Source organism: Polypterus senegalus, chromosome 11 (genome assembly GCF_016835505.1).
Source record: "Polypterus senegalus isolate Bchr_013 chromosome 11, ASM1683550v1, whole genome shotgun sequence".
Lineage (NCBI taxonomy): Eukaryota > Metazoa > Chordata > Cladistia > Polypteriformes > Polypteridae > Polypterus > Polypterus senegalus.
This window is the reverse complement of record NC_053164.1, coordinates 35,118,896-35,137,344: the sequence shown is the minus strand read 5'-3', so window position 1 is coordinate 35,137,344 and position 18,449 is coordinate 35,118,896. Positions and strand designations below refer to the sequence as shown.

The following is an 18,449-nucleotide window of genomic DNA, read 5'->3' as shown; positions in this document are numbered from 1 at the left end:
GGGACCCTCAGCAACTTGTCTTCTCCTTGGTTTGTGACTTTGGTCTGCCAGATCTTTACCATTAGAGTTTGTTCCACTTTCAATTCCTGTAGAATTATGTAGGACACTACTCTACTCACTGACAGATAAAAAGTAACCGTGTCAGATCTGGGGTGGGAGGTGGGTGTTGTAACCGTGATTGTGACAGAGAGAATAAAAAAAAATGCTAACTTTTACAAGTCTTATAAATTTACATCGGCTGTTACAGACACAAATCAAATGTATGGTTTTATTGTATAATATTAACAGTAAGAGCAGCTCACTACTCAAAACGGTAAATTTGCCGGGGAGCTGGTTTCAAACTCACGACCTCTGGATTATAAATCGGCAGTTCTAACCACACCACAGATGCTATTGTATTGTACATGCACCTTTTGTGAAAGTGTTTATTTGATCTTTGCCCATCAGCCTTCACACATTATATAGTTCACGTCTACATTTTGTTATTTATTATAAAGTTTCTATTTTAACGATGTGTTTACATAGATTGTTGTAGACACAAAACACACATCAAATTATTTCTCCTTACAATTCTGGGTAGCTCACTCCCAGATAATTAATCAAGGCAGGAACTGGGAGAACTTCCTGCCCATTCTGAGTCAGTGGGGGGATGGTATAGCAGGCTGCTTGCTGCTTGGGCTTATCGACACATTTAGAAGACAAAAGACGCTGAAGGAGAGGTGCAAAGGGATTTAAGGTGGGTCGGATTTATGAGGTTTTTTTTTTATGAGATTTAAGTAATCAACAGAATTTGGGACACCTGTGCAAACTGTTTGCTTCAACATGTAAGGCTTAATTTACTATAACTGCTGCACAGCATCTGTAGGTTGTAACCTATTAGTTGCTCCCTGAAGAAGACCCATTTATAATATTCTGAAATTTCCTTTTATCAGATTTTTTTTCTAACTTAAACGTTAAATTTAAACCTCTGGCAGTTTACTGCTTACCTGTTCACAATTTTAGGTCATTTACTGTATTTTAACTGATTACATTTGAAGAAAAACTGAGCTGTTCTAAAACTTTTGATGGGAAGAGTGTGTTACACACCAGTTAACCAGCTTTTGTCTCTCCTTAGGTCCATGTTCAAGAATTGATTTTTTTTTCCCAGTAACAGATGAAATATACTTTACTGCCTTAATTTTATCTATCATGACAGACGTTTCATGTCACTTTAAGGCAGCTTGTAAAGTACAAGCACATGCCTTCAAATTGGAAAAAAATTCAAGACTTTAATATAAAATGTGGATACAAGCTGTAGAGATGAAAAAGAGTTATATGAATGCAGAGAATTCAAAAGCTTACAAAACCATTAATTCTATGATTATTTAAAAAATGAGACCCATAAATTGTATCTAGCTGTGCTCAACGCTTAATTCATCAAGAGTCACAAAGCTGAAAGCCAAATCAGTGGAGGAACCTTAAAGGTAACGGAGATATGCATAATCAAATGTCCATAATACACTATGTTCAACTTTGCTGTAAATGACCTATTGTGATGGATGATCTTGAAAGTTGATACCAATAAGATGATGTGACTTTAGGACTAATTTCTGTCTGAGAAATCTAAACTGACACATCAATCCCAGCAGAATAATCCTATTTTGCTGCCATTCCAAAAAAAGTAAAAATATTTGTCACATATAAACTCAACAGATTTTATATTGTCAAGTTAGCCTATGCTCAATAAATGTAGTCATAGTATACAGAGTACAGTGAATTTTTTACATGAAAAATCTGACCAACAACGTATGCAAAACATGCATATCTCAATCGATTTTTATTCACTACTTTGTTTGTTTCTTACTTACCATTCCTTCCAGGCCATGGGGAAGAAGCAGGACAATACCATTCTGACGAACCCATTTAGCTTGACCAGCACAGATAAACTGATCAATAATTGCCTGTGCAGTGTTATAGAAATCAGCAAATTGTGCCTCCCAAAGTACAAGGGCGTTGGGGCTAGCCATTGCAAAGCCCAGCTCAAAGCCTAAAGGCAGAGAAGAGAGGTCCTTTTAAAATACAATTTGAAAAACTCTCTTATTTTCAATTAAAGTAGTACCAATTATAGCCACCAATTAAATGGACAAATTTTGTACTTCAATGTAAATGCTGCTTTTAGCTTAAATTTATCTTTTTTTTCATTTTTGGAAGACAGTCCACTTTTTCACCTGGTTCACAAGCTTTCAAGGAATTTAAAAAGCATCACATACCACAACTTTTTCTAGTGAGTTTCAAATTATCTATTTTTAAATGCTATTCTGTTTTAATAATGCCCCCATACTTGAGATAATACTATTGTATTTGCTGAACTAAACTGCACTTTGTTTGTGTACCAATAGGTTTAGCTTAATGATCCACTGTTACCCATGGCTGCTACAAACAATAAAAACAATTTAAAAAGATAAAAAAAATTCTCACTAAAGCCCAAAATGTACATTGTTTTTGGTTCAAGTATCCACATTAAAAGTACAAAGTATATAAAGATATTTAGAAAATGGAACCATTACATTACTCATTTATTTAACCAAATGATATATAAGAATGCCAATTCAAGCTTTCCTTCTCTTATATACTGCTGTCAGTGAAGAAAAACTCACCAAGAACACCATACTCTGAAAGGGAGCTGTTACACACAGTGTATGGAGCCTGGTTTGGCCACATATGGTTCATTGGGATGCATGTCCGTTTGTCCACATTTTGATCATGTAGTACATGATGCCGGTGACTGTAAAGAGAAATTAGTTCCACAGTCTAACTTGTAGAACAGGCACAAACTGTTCAATTCAAATACAGGACAATTCTAATCTTGAACCATTTACATTATAATGAATACCTGAAAGTGCCCCTTTCAACATCCTGTCCACTTAATCGCACGTGTATGCCTTCTTTCAGCAGTGAGCCAAATGCCATGTATTCCCCAAGGGCCCAGTCTACAGTTCTTTCTTTCACCATATCACCACGCCCTTTCAGGATTCGTTTCAAGCCTGTGTATAAGAGCACAATTCCAGTTGCACACTGTGGTTTTGTAATACAGTTAAGAGTAAGGTAATTATGCAAAATAAAAAAAGTGGAACAACTATACAAAGGAACATTCAATTACAATATTCACTTTTATATACAAGAGAAAAGTACATGAATGTCAGCAATAAAGTTTACATTTATATAGGATGCTTAACATATAGTAAGCCACACCTGACAATGAAATTCCATATATCTTCCATAATTCACATACCAACGCTTATCTTTAACAAATGGTTGTTTTCCTAGATAGCAAATGTAAACATAATTTACCTTGAGACTGAAGACATGTATAAAATGTCTTCTAAAGCCACACTTTAGATAAAACCTAAGACGAACACTGTAAAACCTTTTCCTGTGGGTAAGCTATCTAAAACCATTGCTTGTTTACCTGTTATTCAGCTACAAACAGAATGTTTGCAAACTTTATAGCATGTTTAATTTTCTTAAACTACACAAAAAAAGTAGGAAGTTGCTTAAGCAGAAGATGTAGGTTTATAATATTCATACAACCGATAGCAACTTAAAATCTACCACAAGGTATTCAGAAGTGGCAGGCCAGATGTATTGTAAATTCTGACAATTTCTACTGCTTTTACCCATTTTCACACCATGGTAGAAAGATTTTGTTGAATAATCTGCTCAATTTTTTTGGGTTTGTCTCGGTTTCTCACACTGAACCTCTGCTATTCACATTAGTGAAAACTATAACTAAAATGACCAGAAAAGTATTTTGTTATTCAAAGCAAAAACAGAACTAAAAGGTGAATGAAAAACATTTTGAGATAAAGAGAGAATTAAAAGTTTACAAAGGAGGGACAGCATAACAGGCCTCCTTAAAATGTAGAATGTCTGGAAACCCATAGACTAATTCATATAGACTTATATGATCATTATTGTCACATGTAAAGAATACACTGAAATTCTTACTTGGATGTGCTAATTAAAATACAATGTGCATGTCTTGAAAACTGAGATTAAAGTACCCCGATTACTTCATCTTATGCTTAACCACACCAATATTATTCATGTGCAGTTTTGGTGGTTATTACCATTGAAGAAGATCAGGTTTGTCAAACACAGTAAAGTAAAGCTTAATGACCTGAGAGTTAAACAAATAACTGGAGTTTGAAGAATGCCTAACATCTGATCTGACTTTAAGTTGTAGGATCAGACCATTAAGTAGTAGTTCAAGAAGAATGATGTCCACCATCATACTACCAAAATTTGTATCATTCTGCAAAATCAAGTTTTATTTTACTCTCAAAAGCATGCAAAGTCTTAGGGACGGCACAGCAGAAATGCCATTTTTCACCGGTGGTGTACAGTTTTGTTTTATCTATGTTTCTTGTATTATGTTTGATATATATATATATATATATATATATATATATATATATATATATATATATATATTTTGAGGACTTTGTGTGTCTGGGTTTGATTTGTCTAACACATGAGGGCGTTTGGGTTGTGGTCTTGCACATTAGGCAAATTACATCATGGATGGATGGATGTGTACAAAACACTTTGTTAAAAAATTAAATGTGCTTCTGCTAGAATAAGATGAATTGCTAAAATTTGAAGTATGTTTATTAATGTAAATATGTGTAATGCAAGTGTGTTCTGTACTGCATAAAGATTTCAGATTGTTACATATACTGCAAGCATAGTAAGTAGTGCTAACAGTGCAATGTAACTGAACATTTTTACTGAGGCCATATATCAGTTCTTAAGAGGGAACATTCTTGATAGTTCTTCCATTTTTGCAAACTGGCAATGCACTACATGGTCATGTAGCCTAAGCAGGGCAAGAGTTGTCAGCTAGCTGGAAAGAACATGTTTTTGGATACACACCGTAAGGAAATGGTCATAAACAAGAAGGTATTGCCTGTGTGTGCTTTGTGTATGACACAGATATTAAGAAAAGGAACTGTAATATCAATGATGGCAGTTGGGTTTGCGGAGCTAAATTAAAGGGAAAGAACAAAACTAATTGAAATGAATACATTATACAACCCTTATTTAAGCTAAAACAAAAAAACTTAATGAAATAATTATTTCAAAATAAAAACTTTTTGATAATGAGGGCTCCAATAAATGGTATAAACCAAAATTAAACTGAAAATAAACTAAGAGGTGAAAATAGTATAAAAAAATTAAAGTAATGTAAAGCAGAATTCTTTTTTATTTGAATTTGATTATTTCTAACAGAAACACAAATTTTAGGCATAACCTGCTACAGATGGGTATTTCAAAATCATTTTTTGTGTTCATAGGTGATCATAGGTAGTTAACTATTACTTACATATTAAGGTTACATGGGTCATTCTTAAATTATTTAAATAATAAAACCACACTAAAACAGTTAGTTTAAATATTCTACAGTAAGTTAAACATTTCAAAGGTGTAGTGTAACTTGTGGTAGGGATATGGATACAATTGTTGAGGAGTATGAACAGACCTCCATGAATAGTGAAATCTTCAACCGGGACAGAGCTGGCAACTTCTCCAATGTGATTAAGTTCCTCTTCACTTAGTCCAGTTGATGGGCATGTCATGCTTTTTGGCTGACCATCCAGGGTGAAGAAACCTAAAAAAATATATATATTGTCACCCCATATTAACTATTCATCCTCTCAATCACTGCCATTTTGCTATTCCAGGTTTAAACAATTTGGAGGTATGTTCTTTATAGTTTGTCTCAAAAATGACTGTCCTAACCAGGCCAAGGTGAGTCTAGCCAGTGCTTGATGTGCAGGATTTTCTCATCCTTAGATCTTGTATAAGCCTCTTCACAGATTTTATCATACTTGGAAATTTCCTCCTAAAATATACAGGAAAAAACACAAAAGTGCATGACAACAGAAAAAAAAACATATATATGATAAACTAGAAAACTTCATCTGTGCAAGTCAGCTGCATTCCATAATAATTTGGCCATTCAGGATCCATAGCTTTGTGCTCTTTGTGTAATCTTCCATTACAGTTTATCATTAAATAATTCTGTCTATAAAGGTGACAATTTGTTTAAACATTAAAATGCATCTTAAAAATGCAGTTACACTTCCATTGGTGCACATTGAAACATTTTCAGTATTTTCTATTGGTGCACACTGAAAAGTTTTAAAGCAGCAGAAATACAAGCAGCTTTGCAGAAGACATGAAGTGTGGGGACAAACGAATAAAACTGATAATACACTATATAACTTCTAGTAAGAGAGCACATCCAACATAATGACTTCAGTTACTGGACCTTGCTGCCTTAAGAACATTCGATTATAAAATTGCGAATGTCATGGAATAACAAAAGCATTACTCTGTGTGGTCTTTTCAGCACAGTTTTGCAAGCATTCCACATTCTGAAAGCCAAATAACATGCTGCCTTGGAGTGCTATGCTCTATACAAGAGGCTCTCTAGGTATGGCAAGCTCAAATGCAATCTCAGCCCTTGAGTTTTCTTTATTCAATTCTCTCAGAGTACGACAAACATGAGATATCACACTAACAAATTAGGCACTCCAAAACATCTAGATTCCTTCTTTCCTGAGGAAAGTATTTTAAGCAAGTACTTCTGGGTGCCAACTCTTCTACAAGTTTATGCCTGTGACTTAAGACAAATCAAACATGTTTGATTTTGTTAGTGTAAATCGCAGACCAGTCTGATCTAAGGGATGTCAAGCTACACAAATGATGGCCACAGAAGCACACCATAACTCTCCAAAACACAAAACGTTTTAAAAATATTTTGGGAAATTGATCGTCTCAGTGATGACTCCTAAAAACTAGAGTTGCAGGTAAGATTAATTTCACAGCACTCTCCGTGCATGTGTCATTTTACATTATATGCTTCACATTTACCTCATATTCCTGTTGGGTCACAGCACCCTCAGACATAAGCTTCTCTGCATACTTCAGTAACACTGGCTTCTGCTTCTTGATTTGCTTATACATTAGTGGCTGAGTGAACATAGGCTCATCCATCTCATTGTGTCCATTTCGTCTGTAACATACCTAAATTTGAAAAATAAAACTATATTTCTTTTTGCAACTGGAAAGAAAACAATGTAGCAGCTTAAAAACATGCAGTACAGTTTTAGGGAAGAAATGCATAGTTCACACGTTTATATATAAAATGCCTAAAGGCAGAACTGTATGAACACCTCAGCAGTTTAAGTGCAAAATTAAACATGAGAAAAATAATCACACATACCAGATCGACAACTACATCTTTATGGAAGGTGGACCTCCACTCTGCAGCCACATTGCATACATACATAACAGCCTCTGGGTCATCTGCATTCACGTGAAAAATAGGTGCATTTACTACTCGTGCCACATCAGTAGGATAGGGAGATGAGCGAGCCATTCGCGGGTCTGTGGTAAAACCAATCTGAAGGAAAAAAATATGTCATCCCTATTTTTCAATGTTTTTACTTGCAATTTTCCAGTCTTAAATTTGCAAATTCCGCAAATGAACAGTGTTCAAACTTTGAACTGTTCTTCTCACTGTCTGGAAAAGTAAGCAGTTCACCAATCATATTTTACTCTCCCATAAGATATTTGTTATCAATCATCTCAGTATGTGAATTAAATAAAAAAAATTGACCACTTTCTGTACAAATTATTAATTCCATGCATCTAATGGTAAACCATACTGTTTCTTTTACTTAGAAGTAAAGCTGGATTGCAATTACGTTTTTCTTCTTTCTTCATTTTCCATGTTTGGTGTGTGACATGTTTTCAGGTATACTCCATAACGTTAGTGTTCAATTTAAATAACAATCACTTTGCAATCATGAAGCTTCTTAATATATCTAGCTTGTACTTTTAAAGATTTAAGACCATGCAAACATGGTACATTCATTGATGTATACCACTCTTTCCTAAATATTATCTGAATTAAAACAAACTAAAAAAAAAAAAACACAAAATGTTTAACTCTGTCCAACCATACCTCAATAAATGTTTGACTTCTTGAAAATGCATTCTAATTCCAAATTAAATATTTTAAACTATCATAGCAATTACTGTAATGATTTTAGAATATTTTGGTACACTGATGTATGTTAAGTTTTTCTTAATAAGAAACTCGCATCTCTGTTTGTTTGCCAAACTCACAAAAATGGCTGAACAGATTTTCATGTAATTGTGTATACAGATTTTCAACGTTTCAAGTACTGATGAGGCAACCCAAAAATTGCAATATCCCTAAACAGTTGTGTCAATCTTTATCATAAATTAAAAATTTCAATTAAGCTGAACCAACTTAAAATTCAGGTAACAGGGAGTTTAAAAATGTCACTGGGAAGGGAGTTTGTAACAGAGGTATGACAAAAAAGGTATCATTTCAAAACAGCAGAAAGGAAGCTCAAGAATTTTTACATTCATATTAATGTTGATAAAATTTAAAATCTACATTTTAAGGCCTTGTATAAAATTACATTGAGAAACAGGGTTTTTATCAAAACCAAAACCGCATTATAACACCCAAATGATTCAGCCGATGGCAATGAAATCTGTCATATTGTTTAGATATGGCCCAATGAAGGCTGCATTACATGGCAGTAATTCAATAAAAAGAAATTTATGGTGTGATGGGGGACCACCACAAAAGTTGTGAATCACTCAAAACTGATATGTCAATTTTCACAATATTTTGCATTTACAATAATTGTTCATGCAGCTTAAAATATGAGCTTCTCAGGGTATTAAGAGTTTCATTGGGGTGTTGTAATTGGAAGGCCAACACCATGAAAACCACGGATTACTTAATCCAAAACAGATGAGAATTTCAAGAGAGTTTGCACATATATAGTATTACCATTAACACTTCTTAACATATATAGTTTATGGAGTTTCAAATATTTAATCATGAATAGGGGGTCAATAATGGGAACACTACAACCAATGGTTCTATCTAGTGTACATCTGTTTAATTATTCAATAAGCCACCTAGTTTAATAAATTGAGTTTAAATATCTATTTGCAAAGAAACAGTAAATCAGAAAATACAAAGTAACACCACTCAAGGTTCCAGCCCAGCAAGGAACCACTGCAACCGACAATGACAAAACGACAACATTAATAGTAAAAAACACACAAATATCTGCTTTCTTAGCTTAACCCAATATACAAATACACCCAAGCAATGTTGGGTACTTGGGCTAGTTTGTTGTAAGAGGCATTACTAATGGATACAAGCTTACAATACAACTTTTTAGTGGTGTTTAATACCTGGTTGTTGACGACCACATGGATAGTCCCATGTGTTGTGTAAGAAGGAAGGTCACTCAGGTGAAAGGTTTCATAAACAATGCCTTGCCCTGCAAAGGCAGCATCTCCATGCAGCAAAATGGACATAACCTGCAGAACCAAAAAAACGTGGATTTCACACAGTACAGCAGTACTGAATATAATGCCAAACAACAATCTAAAAGTATTAGGTCACATAAAAGGTCTTAATTAAATTGCATATAAAACTGAATTTGTGTTTCTCTTATGCAGATTTAAATTTGTGGAAGAACAGTAGCAAATATTGCAAAAACTATTACAGCTTAATTTTATTTATTCTGGCAGATGGACCATTTTTATTTGAATTTAAACACAGCAACTAGAGGAATTAAGAAAAAATGTGTGAACGCCAAAAATTTAAAGCTCAAAAGCTTCATCTAGACTTCAAATTGACTTGTTTTACACACCAATGCTAATCTGCATAATGGTATCTCTAGAACACTATTTAGCAATGCTGAAAATTTTCCAGGCAGAGTATATGCAACAACAAATTGGTGAATAAATTAAGAAGATAAAAACAGTCATGAGAGACTTCTCAGGCTGAACTCTAACCCTTTTCCCATCAACGTCTCCACAATAGAACTGTTCTGCCTTAGTCTTGCCCTGAACCACAGGATCCACAGCCTCCAAGTGAGAAGGGTTTGCCACCAGGGAAAGTGTGATGTTCCTGTTCGTCACACGGTTGATCCTACGGTGATACATGCCCAAGTGGTACTTGACATCTCCAGAGCCCTGTGTCAAGCAAAGGTGAAAAGAATGAAAAGAGCAGAAACACGATAAACAGTTAAATAGTAAAAAAAAAAAAAAACACAAATTGTGCAATAAATGCTAACCCTACTGAGATATCAATGAGAAGTTACTTTTACAGATCCACGAATTGATGTGTTATGATCCTGTTCACATGAGATACGCTGTACTGCCTGATTTGTAAGTTTGTGAAAGGTCAAAATGAATCACTTTGAAGATGAAAGAATCACTTTAACAGGTCAGAAGCGTATTATAATTTAAATAGCACATCTTCGTATTCCTCAAGGCATTAGTGAATAGTTATGAGGCTTTAAGAGGACAGCTTCATAAACTGAAGTGCGTTATATCAGGCATGTCAAACACACGGCCCGCAACAGAAATCTGTGCAGCCTACATGACAGATCCTAGTTAGCACTAAATTTGTACAAAATGATTACTATCGTTTCTGGTTGAATCATTCTGCATCTTTGGCGTTACTAATTGACTTTTCTTACTCATGCCTTCTGACAAAAAGTGCGTTTTCCCATGGCATTATGGTACCGGAAACGTCATCTGCTAGTATAGTTGCAACTGCAGCGTAAGCTCCTTGATACCCTAGGCATGATACTGATTCCTTCCCCCCCACAGGCCTTGACCAAAGTTTAGGAGCTGCAAAGTCGCAAATGAAGGCTGCAGCAGCCTGGCAGGCTACACTACTGGCTAGGCTGCTGAGACTGGCCACTGGACAGAAATGACCACAAGAAGTAGTAATAGCTTGCATATTTGTACTAGAGCAGGAGATCAACAGGCGGATCGGTGCAGCGTCCGCAGTGATGCGGGCTCTGCATCAATCTGTCGTGGCGAAAAAAGAGCTGAGCCGTAAGGCAAAACTCTCAATTCACCTGTCGATCTATGTTCCTACCTTTACCTATGGTCATGAGCTGTGGGTAGTGACTGAAAGAATGAGATTGCGAATAACAGCAGTTGAAATGCGTTTTCTCCGCTGGGTGTCTGGGCTTTCCCTTAAAGGTAGGGTGAGGAACTCAGAGTAGAGCCGCTGCTCCTCTGCATCGAGAGGAGTCAGATGAGGTGGCTTGGGCATCTGATCAGGTGAGGTGTTCCAGGAACGTCTAACCGGGAGGATGCCCTGGGGAAGACCCAGGACATGCTGGAGGGACTATGTCTCTCGGCTAGCCTGGGAACGCTTCAGGATTCCCCCGGAAGAGCTAGTAGAAGTGGCCGGGGAGAGAGAAGTCTGGGCATCTCTGTTCAAGCTGCTGCCCACGCAACCTGATCTCGGATAAGCAGAAGAGGATGGATATTTTCAGATTTTTTTGCTCTAGTTTTATGTAATTTTGTACAAGTATTGTAACGAACAGTTAGTGCAGACTACAGCTGAAGATCTGAAGTGGACAAGAGACGTTGGTGAGTTGTTTATCAACACATTTTTGTGATTTTGAGTTTGTAAAATTAGTGTAGGTCAGGGGGCTTTTTGCATATCAGCTTATTTTACAATATAAACTTTGAAGTAAACTTAGTAAAGTTAAATTTGAATTTTGGAGGATTTGTTTTCCAACTTGAATCACTGAGCAATTAACTCAGTGAGCATTTTCGTGATTTCAGTTCACAAAAACAGGACTTTGCGCTGTTTACAGCACCATACTCTTACAACGTTGAGAATGCGCCTGAGAATATACAAATGGAATTAACTGAACTGCAGTTAGATTCTATTCTGAAGGCAAAATACAACGAAGTTGGTGTGCCAGGCTTCTATGCTTACCTGCCACCCTTGTATGTGCAGATCCGTAAGTTGGCATCAAGAGTACTAAAATACAACGAAGTTGGTGTGCCAGGCATCTATGCTTACCTGCCACCCTCGTATGTGCAGATCCATAAGTTGGCATCGAGAGTACTAACTAGGTTTGGAAGCACTTATCTTTGTGAGCAATTGTTTTCGTTAATGAAAGTTACCAAAACCCCACATCGCTCAAGACTTACTGTCGAGCACCTTTCATCCCTCATAAAAGATTTCAAGCCTGATATTGATGAACTGGTTACTAACAAGAGATGCCAAGTGTCGGGACAAAAGAAATAGATCTCAGTCTGTAAGACTCCTATAGAAGGACCTAGCTAAGAGGCTAAGACTCTATTTGTACACTGTTGTACGGAGATTGTATGGAAATAAATTGCTTTTCTTTAAACTTTAAGTGTTACATTTCAGTATTGAGTATTCAGTCGTGGGATGTTCACTGTAGAAAGTCACCACATGCAGTACAAAAAGATAGCTTTTATAGAAGGTCCAAGGCAAAAACACTCTGTTCAAAATATTCTTTTTTTTATCTTGCTAAGAGCATGTCAGAGTGTTACTGAATGTGTGCTTTGGACATTCTAGCACATAATTTTATAAACATAGGTATGTCATACTACCCCAAAAACATTTTTTTTTCGTGGATGGAATCCGACGTAGAATATCAACAATACACTATTATTGTTCATTTGATGGGTCCTAAATTTCACTGTGCCCAAGACAAAATATAAACAGGGCATGCTGCTTTTAATTCATCAGTCGGCATGAAGGTTGTTTCCCCTAATTGTCAAAATGAAGGTCTTTTTATGAGTATATAGCAGTAAAAAATGGCTGTGTTGTAGCTCTTGCTCTTTGCTGAGGGTGAACTTGTGTCACACCAGTATTATGGAAAGTGAACGATGCACTCAGAAGCAAGAAACTTCATTTTTTTTTAACTACCCAGCTCAATTTATAGTGAAAACAGCTAGAAAGAGGAACAAATTTAATGTGGTCAGAAAAGACAATGACAAATCATTGAGAAAGGACTCTGCAGAAAAGAAAAAAAATTATATATATATATATATATATATATATATATATATATATATTTTATATATATATATATATACACACACATATATACACATATATACTGCTCAAAAGAATTAAAGGAACACTTTTTAATCAGAGTATAGCATAAAGTCAATGAAACTTATGGGATATTAATCTGGTCAGTTAAGTAGCAGAGGGGGTTGTTAATCAGTTTAAGATGCTTTGGTGTTAATGAAATTAACAACAGATGCACTAGAGGGGCAACAATGAGATGACCCCCAAACCAGGAATGGTTTAACAGGTGGAGGCCACTGACATTTTTCCCTCCTCATCTTTTCTGACTGTTTCTTCACTAGTTTTGCATTTGGCTACAGTCAGTGTCACTACTGGTAGCATGAGGCGATACCTGGACCCTACAGAGGTTGCACAGGTAGCTCAACTTCTCCAGGATGGCACATCAATACGTGTCATTGCCAGAAGGTTTGCTGTGTCTCCCTGCACAGTCTCAAGGGCATGGAGGAGATTCTAGGAGACAAGCAGTTACTCTAGGAGAGCTGGAGAGGGCCACAGAAGGGCCATAACCCATCAGCAGGACCAGTATCTGCTCCTTTGGGCAAGGAGGAACAGGATGAGCACTGCCAGAGCCCTACAAAATGACCTCCAGCAGGCCACTGGTGTGAATGTCTCTGACCAAACAACCAGAAAGACTTCATGAGGGTGACCCAAGGGCCCCATGTCCTCTAATGGGCCCTGAGCTCACTGCCCAGCAGCATGCAGCTCGATTGGCATTCGCCATAGAATACCAGAATTGGCAGATGCACCACTGGTGCCCTGTGCTTTACAGATGAGAGCAGGTTCACCCTGAGCACGTGACAGAAGTGAAAGGGTCTGGAGAAGCCATGGAGAACATTATACTGCCTGTAACATCATTCAGCATGAGCAGTTTGGTGGTGGGTTAATAATTGTCTGGGGAGGCATATCCATGGAGGGTCACGCAGACCGCTACAGGCTTGACAAAGGCACCTTGGCTGCCATTAGGTATCAGGATGAAATCCTTGGACCCATTGTCAGACCCTATGCTGGTACAGTGGCTCCTGGTGCACGACAATTCCTGGCCTCATGTGGTCTGAGTATGCAGGCAGTTCCTGGAGGATGAAGGAATTGATACCATTGACTGGCCACCACACTTTCCTGACCTAAATCCAATAGAACACCTCTGGGACATTATGATTTGGTCCATCCAATGCCACCAGGTTGTACCTCAGACTGTCCAGGAGCTCAGTGATGCCCTGGTCCAGATCTGGGAGGAGATCCCCCACCACACCATCTGTCATCTCATTAGAAGCATGCACCGATGTTGTCAGGCATGTATACAAGAACACAGGGGCCATACAAAGTGCTGTGTACAATTTTGAGTTGCTGCAATTAAATTTTGGCAAAATGGACTAGCCTGCAACATAATTTTTTCACTCTGATTTTTGTGGCGTCTTTGAATTCAGGGCTCTGTAGGTTAATCATTTTCATTTCCATCAAACGATGTGGCATCCTTTCGTTCCCAACACATTACCCAGTCTATATCAGTATAGATATCCAGGAGGATTTCTTTTTCCCATTGAGATCTGATGTGTTTTCAAAGTGTTCCTTTAATTTTTTTGAGCAGTTTATATATATATATATAATTTTTTTTTACTGTATATATATACAGTAATCCCTCCTCGATCGCGGGTTTTGCGTTCCAGACCCCCCCGCGATAGGTGAAAATCCGCGAAGTAGAAACCATATGTTTGTATGGTTATTTTTATATATTTTAAGCCCTTATAAACTCTCCCACCCTGTTAACATTATTAGAGCCCTCTAGACATGAAATAACACCCTTTAGTCAAACGTTTAAACTGTGCTCCATGACAAGACAGAGATGACAGTTCTTTCTCACAATTAAAAGAATGCAAACATATCTTATCTTCAAAGGAGCGCGTCAGGAGCAGAGAATGTCAGAGAGAGCGTTCGCTAAGAAAAGCAAACAATCAAAAAATCAATACGTGCTTTTAAGTATACAGAAGCACAGCATAAAGCAGCATTTTGTAGAGGAGCGTCCATGTCCTCTGTGCAAACAGCCCCACGGCTCACACCTCCTTCGTCAGGCAGAGAGAGTGAGAAAGATCAGAGAAACTAACAATCAAGCACCGCGCGGGAAGCATATCTTATATCATTGAGGAGTTTTAGTTAATATGTAATACATGCTCTGATTGGGTAGCTTCTAAGCCATCCGCCAATAGCGTCCCTTGTATGAAATCAACTGGGCAAACAAACTGAGGAAGCATGTACCATAAAACTGGGCAAACAAACTGAGGAAGCATGTACCATAAATTAAAAGATACACTGTCCGCAGAAAGCGGCAAACCAGCGAAAAATCCGTGATATATATTTAGATGTGCTTACATTTAAAATTCGCGATAGAGTGAAGCCGCAAAAGTCGAAGCGCGATATAGCGAGGGATTACTGTATACACACACGGTTGTGCTTATAGGCTTACATAACCTGACAGAATTTGCAAGATGCGTACCATACTTTAAAGAAAACATGACTGATCAGGAAAAACACATTTCATTTACTTTTAATGGAATCCAATTTAAACTATAAGGCATCACAGAACAGCACAACCATTAAACAAAACAGTAATAAGGAAAATAATTAAATGGTTCCCTGTTCAAACGTTTGCATACCCATAGTTCTTGCTACTGTTTATATTCCCCTTTAGCATCAGTGATGGCAAGCAGTCTTTTGTGATAGCCGTAGATGAGGCCTCTAATTTTCTCAGGTTGGGAGACCTGCCCATTCTTCTTGGCAAAAAGCCTCCACGTCCCATAAATTCTTGGGCTGTCTTACATGAAGCGCATGTTTGAGATATCCCCAAAGTAGCTCAATGATACTGAGATCAGGAAACTGTAATGGCCACTCCAGCCTCTTTACTTTTTTCTGCTCTAGCCATCGAAGGGCTAACTTGGTCTTGTGTTTTGGATCATTGTCATGCTGGAAGATTCAAGTGCATCTCATATGCAGCTTCCAGACTGATGAATGCAAGTTGTCCTCCAATAGTTTATGGTAACATGCTGCATTCATCTTGCATTAAGTTTCACTAAGTTACTTGTGCTGCTGCAGCTCACACAACCCCCAGAACATCAGAGATCCACTTCCATGCTTCACAGTAGAGATGGTTTCATTACTCCAAAAGGACTCTGTTTCAAAAGTTTTGAGGCTTGTCTAGATGCTGTTTGGCATGTTGTAAGTGGGCTGTTTTGTGGCGCTGGCACGGTGAAGTATTTTTTCTTGCAACTTGAGAGTGCAGCCCATTTTGTTCATGTACCTCCTCACTGTGCATCTTGAAACAGCAACACCACTTGTCTGTAAAAGAGCCTCTATCTCAGCTGAAGTGGTTTATGGGTTTTCCTTGGCAGCTCAACAAATGATCCTAGTAGTTGTGGCTGAAATAACAGTTGGTCTAGCTGACCACGGCTTGGTAACAACAGAACCACTAACTTTCCACTTTTTAATCAGAGTGTGAACTCTACTGACAGGTGTTTTCAGATCTCTGGGTATCTTTTTATATCCTTTTACTGATTTACACCATTAAGCCACGTTTTGCTTTCCCCATGGCTTGGTATCCAGCAAAGTTAGTGTAGCTCTGCATGAATTTAAATTGATCATTTATGCACAGACACTGATCACAATGAAAGAGTTTACAATGTGGACATTCTCCCTTAAATACCCTTGATTGAAACCTGTGTGTGTCAGCTTGTGTGTATATTATCAACCCCAACATTAAAGCGTCATCAGAGGAAAATGTTTAGGATTACAGGAACTCAAGGCAATAAATGTATAGCAAATAAGAAGTGGAGGAAAGGTGGATTTTGGATGGGTGATTGATGAGGTGGGATTCAGAAGGTGTTGGACATAAAAGTCTTATTCATCATTTGCATTTTCCCCTGTTGAAGCCTGCACATGTTGGATTCATGTCCAAATGTCCGTTAATGGTTCTTGATAGCCACGTTTCAGCCAGTGCAAGTAAAATTCAAGGCTAATGGTAAAGTGCCAGAGCCCTGGCTGAAACTGGCTCTCAAAAGACAAGGACTTTTGCACCCAGCTGTTAGTACTAAACTGAAAAAGACAGTGGTGCAGACGCTCTATATATTTATATTTAGATAACAATAACCCAAGTAATGGTAGGATTTTTTTTTTTTGCTGTTTGTTCTTGCTATGGCCACCACGGTATCCGCTAGCATAATACGAAGTATAAAACAGCGTGTAGAAATGTACATGCAAGTTTGAATAGATTTGAAAATTTACTTATTTTTAATTTGAATATTCAGACCTTATTTTTGGCTAATTTGGCAGTCCTAACTTATACACACTCACACAGATTTATTGTACAGATTGGGGTACTGAAAAAGATCAAGATCGTAGAGCAAGTCAGGTTTCGTAGCCTGTGAAATAATACAAATTAATCAAAATAACTGCATCAAAAACAGTACAGGAAATAAACTAAGATTAAATTCAAAACCAACCTCATCTGCAGCTTCAAGTTTAGAGTCAAACTGGCAAAAAATCTGCTCCAATTCCTTCCGAATCACATTGGCAAGTACATTCAATCGACCTCTGCATGATTTAAAAGCAAAATGATTTCCAGGAAAAACCTTATTTGGTCAATTAGATTGTTTTCATTTTGTACCATGTCATACCGGTGGGGCATTCCCAGGATCACATTGTCAACTCCATTTTCACTGGACTTGTCAATAATGGTCTTCAGAGCAGGAATAAGAGACTCACAGCCTTCTAAACCAAAACGCTTTTCAGAGGACCATTTCCGCTGCAGAAACTCCTCAAACCTGAGGTACAGCAAAAGCACAGATAGTATTTAAGGCATCAACAGTAGTAAGATACAGTGGTACCTCGGTATACGTCCGCTTTGGAGTAAGTCCAACTTGGTACACGTCCTATTTGGTCACGAAAAATTTTGCTTGGTATATGACCTTTGTTTGGAATACGACTTGTGTGCTAGAACACCGCGCGCTACCCTTGTTTACCTCTCTCGAGACAAAGCCACAACTGCCCACGAGCGTCAGTGCGGCAGTTGCTAGCATTCAGTGAACAACCCGCACTATTAACACTCTGTGAATTTTCACGTGTGTGGTATAGCGGGTGGACAGCTCCTGTCGAAGGGCAGTTTTAAAATAAATCATCACCGCGTTCGCAGCATGGTGAGGGGGCGTGGTGATTGTGTGGCTGAAGCGGTTCTCAGGGTGATTCGCGATGTGGCCGTTTCTCACCTAAGTGCACAGGTGAGAGACCATCCGCATTCGTGATTGTTCCTGGGGCTGCTTATCTTGTTAAATAGAAGCGAGAGTCAGCTAGAAGGGGAGGAAAAAGAAAGAACAGACGGACGGGAGGGAGGGAGAGAGAGAGAGAGCGAGTGAGTGAGTGCAGGAGAGCGTTGCAGCTGTACAGGGAGCCGACACCCGGGGAATAGTAGTAGTGG

The 18,449-nt window shown here is 37.8% G+C and overlaps 1 protein-coding gene across 3 annotated transcripts in view; it reads right to left on the bottom strand.

Moving 5' to 3' along the window:
* ogdhb (oxoglutarate dehydrogenase b) overlaps nt 1-18,449 on the bottom strand; it is a 112,588-nt gene that overhangs the window by 9,351 nt on the left and 84,788 nt on the right. For all 3 annotated transcript variants that reach the window (XM_039768350.1, XM_039768348.1, XM_039768349.1), the window contains 11 exons: nt 17,653-17,799; nt 17,479-17,569; nt 9,904-10,083; nt 9,295-9,423; nt 7,271-7,450; nt 6,919-7,071; nt 5,782-5,884; nt 5,522-5,650; nt 2,873-3,023; nt 2,637-2,764; nt 1,848-2,026 (listed from right to left, as the gene is read on the bottom strand). In XM_039768350.1, the coding sequence (XP_039624284.1) occupies nt 1,848-2,026; nt 2,637-2,764; nt 2,873-3,023; nt 5,522-5,650; nt 5,782-5,884; nt 6,919-7,071; nt 7,271-7,450; nt 9,295-9,423; nt 9,904-10,083; nt 17,479-17,569; nt 17,653-17,799 (1,570 nt within the window). The remainder of the gene's footprint in view (nt 1-1,847; nt 2,027-2,636; nt 2,765-2,872; nt 3,024-5,521; nt 5,651-5,781; nt 5,885-6,918; nt 7,072-7,270; nt 7,451-9,294; nt 9,424-9,903; nt 10,084-17,478; nt 17,570-17,652; nt 17,800-18,449) is intronic.